The sequence below is a fragment of the Nyctereutes procyonoides genome, unplaced genomic scaffold (genome assembly GCF_905146905.1).
Source record: "Nyctereutes procyonoides isolate TBG_1078 unplaced genomic scaffold, NYPRO_anot_genome, whole genome shotgun sequence".
Lineage (NCBI taxonomy): Eukaryota > Metazoa > Chordata > Mammalia > Carnivora > Canidae > Nyctereutes > Nyctereutes procyonoides.
In genome coordinates this window covers 12,725,724-12,738,822 of record NW_026575147.1, presented here as the reverse complement: position 1 = coordinate 12,738,822, position 13,099 = coordinate 12,725,724, and the positions used below count along the sequence as shown (strand labels likewise).

The following is a 13,099-nucleotide window of genomic DNA, read 5'->3' as shown; positions in this document are numbered from 1 at the left end:
CTAAAGTAAGGAACAAGACAAGGATCCACTCTCATCACTTTTATTCAACATAGTACTGAAGTCCTAACCACAGCAATCAGACAACGAAAAGAAATAAAAGGCATTCAAATCAGTAATGAAGAAAGAAAGAAAATCCTATTTGCAGATGACATGATACTGTTTATAGAAAACCCTAAAGATTCCACCAAAAAAACTACAACTCATAAATGAATTCAGTAGAGTCACATGATACAAATCAATGTACAAAAAGCAGTTGCATTTCTACACACTAATGAAGCAGCAGAAAACAAACCCATTTATAATTGCACCAGAAATAAAAGATACCTAGGAATAAACCTAACCAAAGAGGTGAAAGACTTGTACTCTGAAAACTAAAAAACATGGATGAAAGAAATTGAAGAAAGAAGAAAGAAAGAAAAAGAAAGAAAGAAAGAAAATTAAAATGAAAAAAAAAAAAGAAATTGAAGACAACACAAGGAAATGGAAATACTTCCATTCTTATGGATTGGAAGAACAAATAGTGTTAACATGTCAATACTACACAAAGCAATATACATATTTAATGCAATTTCTACCAAAATACCAACAGCATTTTTCACAGAACTAAAACTAACAATCCCAAAATTTGTATGGAACCACAAAAGACCTCGAATAACTAAAGCATTCTTGAAAAAGAAAAGCAAAGTTGAAGGCATCACAATTCTGGACTTCAAGTTATATCACAGAGCTGTGGTGATCAAAACAATATGGTACTAGCACAAAAACAGACATAGAGATCATGAAGCAGAAATAGAAAAGCCTGAATAAGCAACTATATATGGCCAATTAATCCTTGACAAAGAAAGAAAGAATATCCAATGGGAAAAAGACAATCTTCAGCATGTAGTGCTGGGAAACCTGAACAGAAATATGCAAAGAGAAACTGGACCACTTTCTTACACCAAGGAATTAGAGACCTCAATGTGAGACCTGTAAGCTTAGAAGAAAGCATGGGCAGTAACTTCTTTGACATCGGCCCTTGCAACTTTTTTTCTAGTTAGGTCTCCTGAAGCAAGCAAAAATAAACTATTGGGACTTAATCAAACTAAAAAGCTTCTGCACAGCGAAGGAAACAATCAACAAAACTAAAAGGTAGCCTACAGAATGGGAGAAGACATCTGCAAATAACATATCTGATAAAGGGTCAATATCCAAAATATATAAAGAACTTATGACTCAACACCCCCCAAAAAATCCAAATAATCTAATTTAAAAATAGGCAGAAGACATGAACAGACATTTCTCCAAAGACAACATACAGATGGCCAACAGACATGAAAAGATGTTCAACATCACTCATCATCAGGGAAATGCAAATTAAAACTACTATGAGATATTACCTCACACCTGTCAGAATCAACAACACAAGAAACAAATGTTGGCAAAAATGTGGGAAAAAGAACTCTTCTACACTGTTGATGGGAATGTGAACTGGTGCAGCCACTGTGGAAAAATACCATATGATTTCACTCGTATGTGGAATTTATGAAATGAATGAACAAAGAGGAAATAAGAGAAAGAAACCAAGAAATAGATTCTTAACTATAGAGAACAAACTGATGGTTACCAGATGGGAGGTGGGTGGGACAGGTTAAACAGGTGATAAGGATTATGGAGTGCACTTGTTATGATGAGCACCCAGTGATGTAAGGAATTGCTGAAGCACTATTTTACACCTGAAACTAATAAAACAATGTATGTTAAAGTTCGTCTTTTGAAAGAAAAAGATATATACATTAAAAAAAGTACAAACAATGGACTATTACCCAATCATAGAGATCTTGCCATTTGTGACAACACAGGCAGACCTAGAGGGTATTATGCTAAGTGAAATAAGTTACAGAGGAATAAATATCATTATGATTTCACTTAAATGTTAAAAGAAAAAAAACAAAACAGAAGTAGATTTCTAGATACAGAGAAAAATCTGGTGACTACCAGAAGGGAGGGGTGGGGAAATAAGGTAAGGATATTAAAAGGTACAAACTTTCATTTATAACATGTAAGACATGGGAATAAAATATAGAGAATACAGAATATAGTTAATAATATTTAACAACTTTGTGTGGTGACAGATGGTTGCTAGATTTATCATGGTGATCACTTTGTAATGCATATAAATATTGAATCCCTATTTGATACACCTCTATTTGATACACCTCAAACTAATATTGAATGTCAACTACACTTTGATTTAAAAATACATATCAGGGTTATCAGAGATTGAGGGAAGGGAGGGATGAATGGGCAGAGCACAGAATTTTTAGGGCACTGAACATATTTTGTATGATACTGTAATAATAGGTATCTGTCATTATACATTTGTGAAAACCCATAAAATGTATATCAAGAGTTAAAATTAACTCTTGTGTAAACTATGGGCTTCAGATAATAATGATGTATTGATAATCATTCAACAATTTTAACAAATGTACTAGTCTGGAACAAGATTATTGATAGAGAGGAAGACTACGCATGTGTGGGAGGCATATGTATATAGGAAATTTTCATACTTTGAATTTTGCTGTGCACTTAAAATTACTCTAAAAAATAAAATCTATTAATTTTTTTAAAAAATCAATGAAGATAAAATGAAATGACAATAAAAACCAATTAAAAATAGAAATAAAAAGAATAAACAAAACAAATAGTAAATAGCACAGCTTAAACCCAACATCAATAATTAAGTGTAAATGGTTTAAACATTCAAAATTACAATGCAAGATTCTCAGATTAGATGAAACAATCAAGTATTCCATATACAAGTAACACACCTTACCTATAGAGATACACATAGGTTGAAAATAAAAGGCTGGAGAAAAATACACTATGCAACTGTAACCTCCAAGTTAACTTGGGAGAAGCAGGTCTGTGGTAATAATGACTACTGCAGGCACCAGTCTGGTAATATGGGTTCTGCTGACATTTCAGGTATTCCCAGGACAGGAAAGAGGCTTCTGAGGTTGGAGTAGAGTGTCCACTGGCCAATATGGACTAGGAAACTTCTAGAGTACAGGTCTTCCTTTTTCACTGTCCCTGTTCAATTTTCACCTTCATATGGTGAGTCAAACCCATTAAAAGCCCACCCGTCTTGGGCATTCATAAGACTGGTTTTATTAATTAAAATGAGAGCTAACCATGATTAGCACTTGCTTTGTGCTAGACACTTTTCAAAATGTCTATTAGCTCATTTTTGCTAGTTATAAGTATCATTTTATAGACCTAAAAGCTCAGCTACACAGAGGTTATTATTCAGAACATGAACTGAATGGCAGTGCTAGGGTTCCAAATTCAGTCAGCCCCCAAAAAACAAACTGTGTGTGTGTGTGTGTGTGTGTGTGTGTGTGTGTGTGTGTACTGACACATATAACATGCAGCCTGGCCTGAAGAATTCATTTTGACTTAAGTAAACATGATACTCTAATAAACTATAATTGTGGTTCAGCTGATAAACAGATATACAAAAATCTCAGATATTATTATAAGGGCTAGAAAATTTTTAATGTAATAGTTGTTAATTTAGTATAAGCTGATAAAGGACTGAGCACTATTAAAAATATTGTTAGTGAAAAGAGAAATTCTCTACTTACTGAGACTAGGTCATTTAATGACTATCAATTTACTGGAGAAGTCATTAGAAAAAAAATTAATACATTTGCCAAATCATAAATCAGGGAGAGGCTTCTTTTAACAGCCACCTCAAGCAAGTAACACAACAATACTTTTTAAAAATTAAAAAATAATTTGGAAATTATTAGAATAATTAGACAATTTATATTATAGTTTATATCTCTTGGTTAGCACTTTTATAAGAGAATAATGTTTACTATGTAAATCCATTTGTGTCATAGAATATATTTTCAACTTTTAATTACATAATGATTTATACATTTAATATACATTTCCATACCAGTGATTACATACTTTTACTATCACTCCTAGACATCTATTAAAAATTTTAATATACATATCTGTAGGCCCATCAATTCCAAGGTTAATAATTTACAGAAATAAAAACACTAATATTAGCATTGTTCACAGTGCAGAAAAAATGGAAACAAAGAGAATGCACATTATAAGAGTTAAGATAGAGTAGGTTATGCCAACAATCATAGACAATTCCAAACTCTCAGGGGCTTAACACTGCAAAGTCTTATTTCTTATTCATACTACATGACCATGGTAGGTTAATGGGTAAATTTTATTCTATGTAGTTTTCATTCATAGATATAGTATGACAGGAATTTCATCAACTGTAACATCACAAATTGCTGCAGCAGGAGAAGAGTGTGATAGGTCTCACACTACTAATCAAATACTCTGGCACAGAAATAATTAATGCACAACAGTTCTACCTAACTTCATTGGCCAGAACTTATCATATAGGCTCACCATGATGGGAATGGAAATACAATCTTTTCACATGCCCAGAAGAGAAAAAAAGAACTAGGTATAGGTGATCATAAGAATCTCTACCACATTTTAATAAATAGCTGAATTATGGTCCATCCATGAAATATTACTACAACCATTTAAAAGAATGCATTGGAAATATACCGTTAGATTTTCATGTGAGACTGAGAAATGTTAGATTCTGAAAAGTATATCTCATTTTTGTAAATTAACCATGACTAGAGAATCTTGTGTGCATGCATATGTAAAAAAATGCAATTAAATATTTATTATTTTCATCTGTTATTGAGAAAAAGAAGAAAGGATTTTTTCCCTTAGGAGAGAGGGATTTGGCCTAGGGGGGGACCCTGATGTGTGTAGAGAGGGGAAGAAAGAGGGTGAGGATAAAAGCAAAAGGGAAAAAAAGAGGGTACTAAGATTTTATATGACTATATTTATGTACTGATATAAATTATGTGTATGCATATAGAAATCAAGTCATTTTTCAAATCTTTTCTTTTTGATTGCTTTCATAGGCCTCAAATTACTGATCTGTTGAAATTGAATCTTTTCAGTTCCCTTCAGTTCTAAACCCTATGATTTCATAACTTAATGTTAAGGCTTATCTGTCTCCTGTTTATTTCCTATTTCTAACCCAGAGCTGACCTGCCACTGATTAAGGTTCTGGATGTACTTCTATAGCCTGTGGACTATTAATTATACTGAATTCAGGTTGCCTGAATTATAAATAATTTATTTCTAACCTTTATTATCAACCAAAGCAGGTTGTTCTTTGACATCATGAATTTACATTTACATGAAGCGGGAGACATTTTATTATCACTAACGTGACAAAATTATGGGTATTTTTCTTAGGCTAGGTATTAGATATAATCTAAAAGTCTGGAACTTAAATTTTTAGTCTAAAATTTTCCCATCTACCACCTGGTCTCTTCCAATTGCTGCAATAGCTTCACCCTGTTCCAATTTACCTTTAACGAGCTTTCTAAAGATTGCTATTTCTTCTGTCTTAATTTTCTCATCCTTCTTATACATCAATAACATTTTTTTTTAAGAGAGAGGGTGAGCAAACATGCAAACATGGGGAGGAGGAGACGGAGAGAGAGAATCTCAAGCAGGCTCCATGCTCAGGGCAGAGCCTGCCACAGGGCTCAATTTCATGATCCTGAGCTCATGACTGGAGCAGAAAACAAGAGTCGATTGCCCAATCAACTAAGCGACCCAGGTGCTTATTCTTATTCATGTCCAAAACTCATCTCTTCTAGAAGGCCTTCTTGGAAACCAAGACATGAGATTATCTTTCATGTCTCTGTATGTCTTACATTTACATACACCTGAACTACTTACATTATAAGTGATTCATTTGCTTACACATTTATATTTGCTACTGGACATCAAGTCATTGAGAGCAGAGATTGTATATCATATAGATAATCCTAAATCCAAATATTTATGCTTTCAGGTATTGCCACTCAGAAGAATTTGACACAGAATATCCCCTTCTTGAATCACTTTATTCTTTAAGTTTCCATGATCCCCTTATATTTTACGTCTCTCCTCCTTAGTCTTTGCAGCAACTCCTTTATTATTTTACTTTTAAATGTTCCAGTATCACAAGGCTCAGTATCAACTCTTTTCTATAACTACACCCTCCTATCCATAAAAAGAGTGCATTCAGTACTATGCTTTATTTTAATTTTATTTAAATTCAGTTAATTAACATATAATGTATTATTGGTTTCAGAGGTAGAGGTCAGTGATTCATCAGTCTTATATAATACCCAGCGTCCATTACATCACATGCCCTCCTTAATGTTCATCACCAGATTAGTTATCCCCTGGCAAGAGCGGTGCAATTCTCCCTTGGGCAGACCCTGAGAATCAACACAACAGGTCCCTTTTCCAGATCAGCAAGAACAGTCCCATGCTTTAAATGGCATATATATGCCAATGATTACTAAATAATGACCCTTCTGGAGAACTCCAGATTCATTTGTTAAAAGACCCATTTAACTGCTCCACTTAGATATCTTAAGATATCTCAATTATTACATAGCACCAATATTACATATCTCAAAACAGAACTTTGAGACCCAACTTTGCACCTTCTCTTTTCCTCACATCATCCTTATTTTAGGCCAATATGTCAGCAAATCTTTTTGGTGTTTCCCCTGTTGCAGCAACCTTGGAAGCCAGCTGTTGAATGAGGCAGAACTAAAAGTTCGAGGGAGCCAGGTTTCCTGAATCACTGACGGGAATGCTGCTCACTAATTAGGAACATTTATGTTGGACTTTTGAGAAGTGAAAAGTTGACAAATGATCAGCCAGAGAAGCAGCATTACCTTAACACACTAGTCTTGTTTTATTTAAAAACATTTGAAAATATATAGCTAAAATATGAAATATCACATTATCAAGACTAATAATCCTCTTAAAAACCTTGCTAAGGAGACTAATTATCAATTTTCAATGAAGATATCAGAAGCTGGAAGTCCTAAAACCATCTCCAGTTTTATTTATTGTCTATTTCCCTCACTAAAACGTAAACTCTAGAAGAACAGAGGGTTTATTTCTCTGTTTTGTTCACTGTCATATCGCCAGTATCTAGAACAGTGCTTGACTCTTAGTGGGCACTCAATATTTACTTAAATTAATGAGTGTTGAATAAATAACATTAGGAAGCCATACTGGTATAGCCTTTTTTTGCTACAGCTAAAAGCCATTTGTCAATTTTATAAATAGATAAAGCTGCTTAAGAACTGTGAAGCCTCGGGATCCCTGGGCAGCTCATGGGATCTCTGGGCAGCTCATGGGATCCCTGGGTGGCTCAGTGGTTTAGCGCCTGCCTTTGGCCCAGGGCACAGTCCTGGAGTCCTGGGATTAAGTCCCATGTCGGGCTCCCAGCATGGAGCCTGCTTCTCCCTCCTCCTGTGTCTCTGCCTCTCCCTCTCTCTCTCTCTCTCATAAATAAATAATAAGTAAATAAATAAATAAATCTTTAAAAAAAAAAGAACTGTGAAGCCTCATTAAAATGACCTTAAGATTTTAAAAATAAATATCAAATTATGATCAGCTATTCAGATGACCTTACAGAATCAATGAAAAGCATTTTTTTGCATCCAAAATATTTTAATAGTAAAGAATAAAGAGTAAATCTCAATATGCTCCTAGCATTCAATAGATAACTTCACAAATTTGAAAACTTAGCTAAAACAGTTTCCATGAATACAAGAAAAGATAAAAAACAAAACAATCATCTTATTATCTAAGTAGAATTACAAGTTTTCGGGTAACATGTGGTAATTTAGGCCAAAACATAAAAATCATAAGGAACAAATTATGCAAATATAAAAAAGTCTCAATGTCAGAAAACGGCTCTTCAGAAAATAAAAAATTTTAATTAACTATAAATTTGATGTTATTAGGCTCCTTAATCACACTGATTTTCTGAAATTAAACAAATAGCTTTTCTGCATCCTTTAGTTTTTTTTTCCTATCCATTTTAGCAATTACAGCCCAACGATCTTCCCGCATTTTCCTCACTGCTCCAAACTTCAGCGTAGATCCAGGGGTTGTTAGAGATGAAGGGGTCTTGAATACAAAATCAAATCAAATCAAATCAAAATATGTCTAATTTAAAAGATAAAGTCCAGCTTTTGAAATTTTCTTTCTAAAGTAAAAATTAAAAACTACCTTTAAAAAGCCCTACCTTTTTTGGTGTCCTGACACAAAGATGAGAAGTTGTTGGATAATTATTATTCTTGTATAATTTTTTCAATGTCTCTTCTTCTGAAACCATGCTCTTAAAGAAAAATACAAAAGAATAATTTGGAGTCTGTCATCACTAATATTAAAATTTTGCCTACATATCACAGAGGAGGAGAAAGACAAGGAACGGAAGGTGGAAAGAAAGGAGGTGAGAAAAGGGAGGAGAGAGGAAAAAGAAGAGAGAATAAAGAAGAAAAATTGAAGACGATGACAAAATAAATACTCGACATGCCAAACAAGGACATAGATTTAGATTCTATTAACTATATTCCTGAAAGGTTATATGAGATACACGATATCTATGAATAGTACTTTTCTACTGTTTTCTAGTTCAGTTTCAGTCTTTATACTACTACTTTACCATCCCTTTTCCCCTAGCCTACTTACTCAAACTCACACTTTGGCCTTAAAATAAGCAGTTATAAGCTTATAAAAATTATAATGTTATCAACTATCAATTTATGAGTATTATAATTCTCCCCAAATAATAATAGCTAACATTTATTTACTACTTTCTATATTAGGCCTTGTTTTAAGCACTTTACATATTTTAATTAGTTTTAATCCTCAAGATAATTTCATGGAATAAGTATACTATTATCACCACTTTGAAGGTGAAGAACTGAGACAAAGAAATGTTAAGTAATTTGCCTAAAATAATACAGCTAGTTAAGAGTGGAGCCAGGATTCAAATCTAGGAAAGCAGGCTCTAGAAATCCATTCTTTTAATGAATATGCTATACAGATTTGGTCTGGTAAGTAATCGGTTCACATTATCTTTTCCTGCTCACTAATGTCACACTGCAGAGGTACATGAATAAAAATATTGAAACAGATTTTCATGAATTCTAAGATTTCACCAGAATTCAGTACGTCATAAAGAATGCCTTTTGGGGGATCCCTGGGTGGTGCAGCAGTTTAGCGCCTGCCTTTGGCCCAGGGCACGATCCTGGAGACCTGGGATCGAATCCCATATCGGGCTCCCGGTGCATGGAGCCTGCTTCTCCCTCTGCCTATGTCTCTGCCTCTCTCTCTCTCTGTGTGACTATCATAAATAAAAATAAAAATAAATTTAAAAAAAAGAATGCCTTTTGGGACACCTGGGTGGCTCAGTGGTTGAGCGTCTGCCTTTGGCCCAGGGTGTGATTCTACAGTCCCGGGATCAGGTCCCACATCGGGATCTCTGCATGGAGCTTGCCTCTCTCTCTCTCTGTGTCTCTCATGAATAAATAAAATCTTTTAAAAAAATAAATTAAAAAAAAACCTAAAGAGCTTCCTTTTCAAATATACTCAGAACCACTATGTACCAACTGATCTGCTTAGAAAAATTATTTTAAAATCATCTTAAAAAAATAAAATAAATAAAAAATTAAAAAATCATCTTAAAAACTATTAAAATTTTACTCAGTGCACAGTAATTTATTATTCGTTAATGACTGCCCATTTAAAAATAACAAATTAACCCAATTTAAAACAAAACTTTATCCTTATACTCTGTAACATTCATCTTTTCATGTGTTTATTAGCCATTTGTATATCCTCTTTGGAGAAATGTCAATTCATGTCCTTTGCTCATTTTTAAATTGGGTTGTGTGTTTTTCATTGCTGAGTTATGAGAGTTCCCTATGTATTCTGGACATTTATCCCTTTTCAGATATATGATATGGAAATATTTCTGCCATTCTTGAGCTTGTCTTTTCCCTTTCTTAATAGTGTCCTTTGATTCACAAAAATTCTTAGTTTTGAAGTCAAACTTATCAGTTTTCTCTTTTCTTGTCGGTGCTTTTGGTGTCATACCCATGAGGACCTTGCTAAATTTGATGTCATGAAAATTTCCCCAATATTTGCTTCTAAGAGTATCATAGTTTTAGCCTTAAGTTTTGGTTTTTGATCCATTTTGAGTCAGTTTTTCTATGTAAAGTAAGAGTCCAACTTTATTATTTTGCATGTGAATACCCAGTTCTAACACCATTTGTTTAAAAAAACAAAAAACAAAAAGTCCTTTGCCCCTGCTGAATGGCCTTGGCACTCTTACCAAAATTAATAAACTACGTATGTGAGAATTTATTTCTAGGCTACTTTACTCCACTGGTCTATATATCTGTCCTTAACCTAGTACTAATCTGTTTAAATTACTAGCTTCTGGAAAGTTTCAAAGTCAAGAATCATGAGTCCTCCAACATTACCTTTCTTTTTCAAAACTGTTTTAGCAATTTGGGGACCCTTGCAATTCCATATGAATTTTAGTATCAGATTTTCCATTTCTGCCAAAAGGCTGTTGGAATTTTGATAGAGATTGCACTGAATTTACAGACTGCTTTGGGTAGTATTGATATCTTAACATGCTAAAGACTTAACATCCATAAACAATTTTTTCCTATTTCGTTAGGTCTTCTTTAATTTCCTTCAGCAATGTTTTGTAGTTTTCATTGTATTTCAATGTTTCACCTTCTTGGTTAGATCTGCTCCTAAATATTTGCTTAGATGATACTGTATATGGATTGTTTTCTTAATTTTCCTTAATTTCCTTTTGGATTAATCACTGCTGATGTATAAAACCATAATCAATGTCATGTGTTCTTACACCCTTCCACACTGCTAAGTTCAAATGAACTTTTTATTAGCTCTAATAAATAGCCTTCTTGTGGTCTTTGTGATTTTCAGTGGATAGGATAGAATCATGGATAGGATAGAATCATGGCATCTGCAAATAGTTTTACCTCATTCCCATTTGTATGCCTGCTTTCTTTTTCCTCCCTCCCCCCCTTTGTTTTTTGCCTAATAGCCTAATAGTTCCAGCTAGAACTTCCACTACAATGTTGACTAGCAGTGGTGAAAGTGGACACCCATGTCACATTTTTTAAAATATTTATTTATTCATGAGAGACAGAGAAAGAGAGGGGGGGGGCAGAAGGAGAAGCAGGCTCCATGCAGGGAGCATGATGTGGGACTCAATCCTGGGTCTCCAGGATCATACCCTAGGCTGAAAGCAGCGCTAAACTGCTGAGCCACCCAGGCTGCCCTCCCATGTCACATTCTTAATCTAAGGGGGAAACTTTCAATCTTTCACCATTGAGTATGATGTTAAGTTGTGGGTTTTCATAAGTACTTTTTGTCATGCAAGGAACTACCCCTCTATTCTTAGCTCTATAATAGTTTCTAAAATGAAAAATGTTGGATGTTGTCAAATGCCTTTTCTGTACCAAATGAAATGATCATAGGTGATTTTTCCCCCTTCATTATATTAATGTGATATATTACACTGATTTTCTTATATTGAACCAGCCTGGCATTTCTTAGATAAATCACACTTAGATAAAACTCATAGCACTTTCATATGATGTGGAATTTGACTTGCTAATATTTTGTTAGACATTCAGAAGGGATAATAGCCTTTAATTTTCTTTTCTAGTAATGTCTTTATCTTGCTTTGGTATCAAGGTAGTGTTAGCCTCATAGAATGAGTTATCAAGAGTTCTCTCTTCAAATTTTTGAAGTCTGAGAAGGTTATGTCCTCAAATGTTTTATACAATCCATCAATGAAGCCATCTGGCCCAGGACTTTTCTTTGTTGAGACATTTTTGATTACTAAGTCCAATTCTGTACTTACTATAGATAGACCTGTTGAGGTTTTCTATTTCTTCTTGAGTCAGTTTAATTCATGTGTTTCAGGGATTTTACCCATTTATCCATTTCTCCTAGGTTCTAAAATTTGTTGGCATATAGTAAACAAACTATTTTCTTTTTATCTGAGTGATTAGTAATAATATACCCACTTTTCATTTCAATTCTAGCTTTTTACATCTTCTTGTTAGTCTAGCTAAAGATTTGTCCACTTTTTAATCTTTTCAAATAAATTTGGGTTTCATTGATTTTTTCTATTGTTTTCTATTCTCTCATTTGTTTATCTCCCCATGAATCTTTATTATTTCCTTCCTCCTGCTCGCTTTGAGCTCCCTTCTATAGCTCTATAAAGTTTAAGTTATTGATTTGAGATCTTTTTTAATGTAGGAATTTAGAGCTATAAATTTCCTTCTGAGTATTGTTTTTGCTGTAACACATAAATAAATTTTGGTATATTGTGTTTTCATTTTTATTTATATGAGTCTTAATTTCCTTTGTGATTTCTTATTTGATCTACTGGTTGATTAAAAGTGTGTTAATTTTGGGGCACCTGGGTGGCTCGGTTAGCATCTGACTCTTGATTTCAGCCCAGGTCATGATCTCAGGGTCAAGACCCATATCAGGTTCTGAACTCAGTGGAGAGTTTGCTTGAGATTCTCTCTCTCCCTCTCCTCCTTTCCTCACACTCTCTCTAAAATAAATATTTAAAAAATAAAAGTGTTAATTTACATGGAATTTGTGAATTTTCTAATTTCCTTACTCCATGATTTCTAATTTCAACCCATTATAGTCAGAGAAGATGCTCTGTATGATGTCTTTTAACAATGGAAAAAAGTCTCTTCAACAGTGTTGGGAAAACTAGACAGAACATGCAAAAGAATGAAACAGAACCACTTTCTTACACCATACACAAAAATATATTCAGAGACCAAAATGTGAGACAGAAAACCGTCAATCCTAGAGGAGAACACAGGGAGAAACCTCTTGACCTCAGTCATAGTGACTTCTTACTAGACATGTCACCAGAGACAAGAGAAACAAAAGTAAAACAAACTATTGGAACTTTATCAAGATAAAAAGCTTCTGCACAGTGAAGGAAACAAAACTTTAAGGCAGCCTATGAAATGGGAGGAGATACTTTCAAGTGACATATCTGATAAAGGGTTAGTATCCACAATCTAAAAAAACTTATACAATTCAACATCCAAAAAATAAATAATCCAGTTAAGAAATAGGCAGAAGACATGAATAGACT

At 33.8% G+C, this 13,099-nt stretch overlaps 1 protein-coding gene across 2 annotated transcripts in view; it reads right to left on the bottom strand.

Annotated features, from left to right (window-relative positions):
- Positions 1–7,905: 7,905 nt before the first annotated feature.
- SYCP1 (synaptonemal complex protein 1) overlaps positions 7,906–13,099 on the bottom strand; it is a 108,084-nt gene continuing 102,890 nt past the window's right edge. For both annotated transcript variants that reach the window (XM_055312541.1, XM_055312542.1), the window contains 2 exons: positions 8,162–8,254; positions 7,906–8,043 (listed from right to left, as the gene is read on the bottom strand). In XM_055312541.1, coding sequence (XP_055168516.1) covers positions 7,906–8,043; positions 8,162–8,254 — 231 coding nt within the window. The remainder of the gene's footprint in view (positions 8,044–8,161; positions 8,255–13,099) is intronic.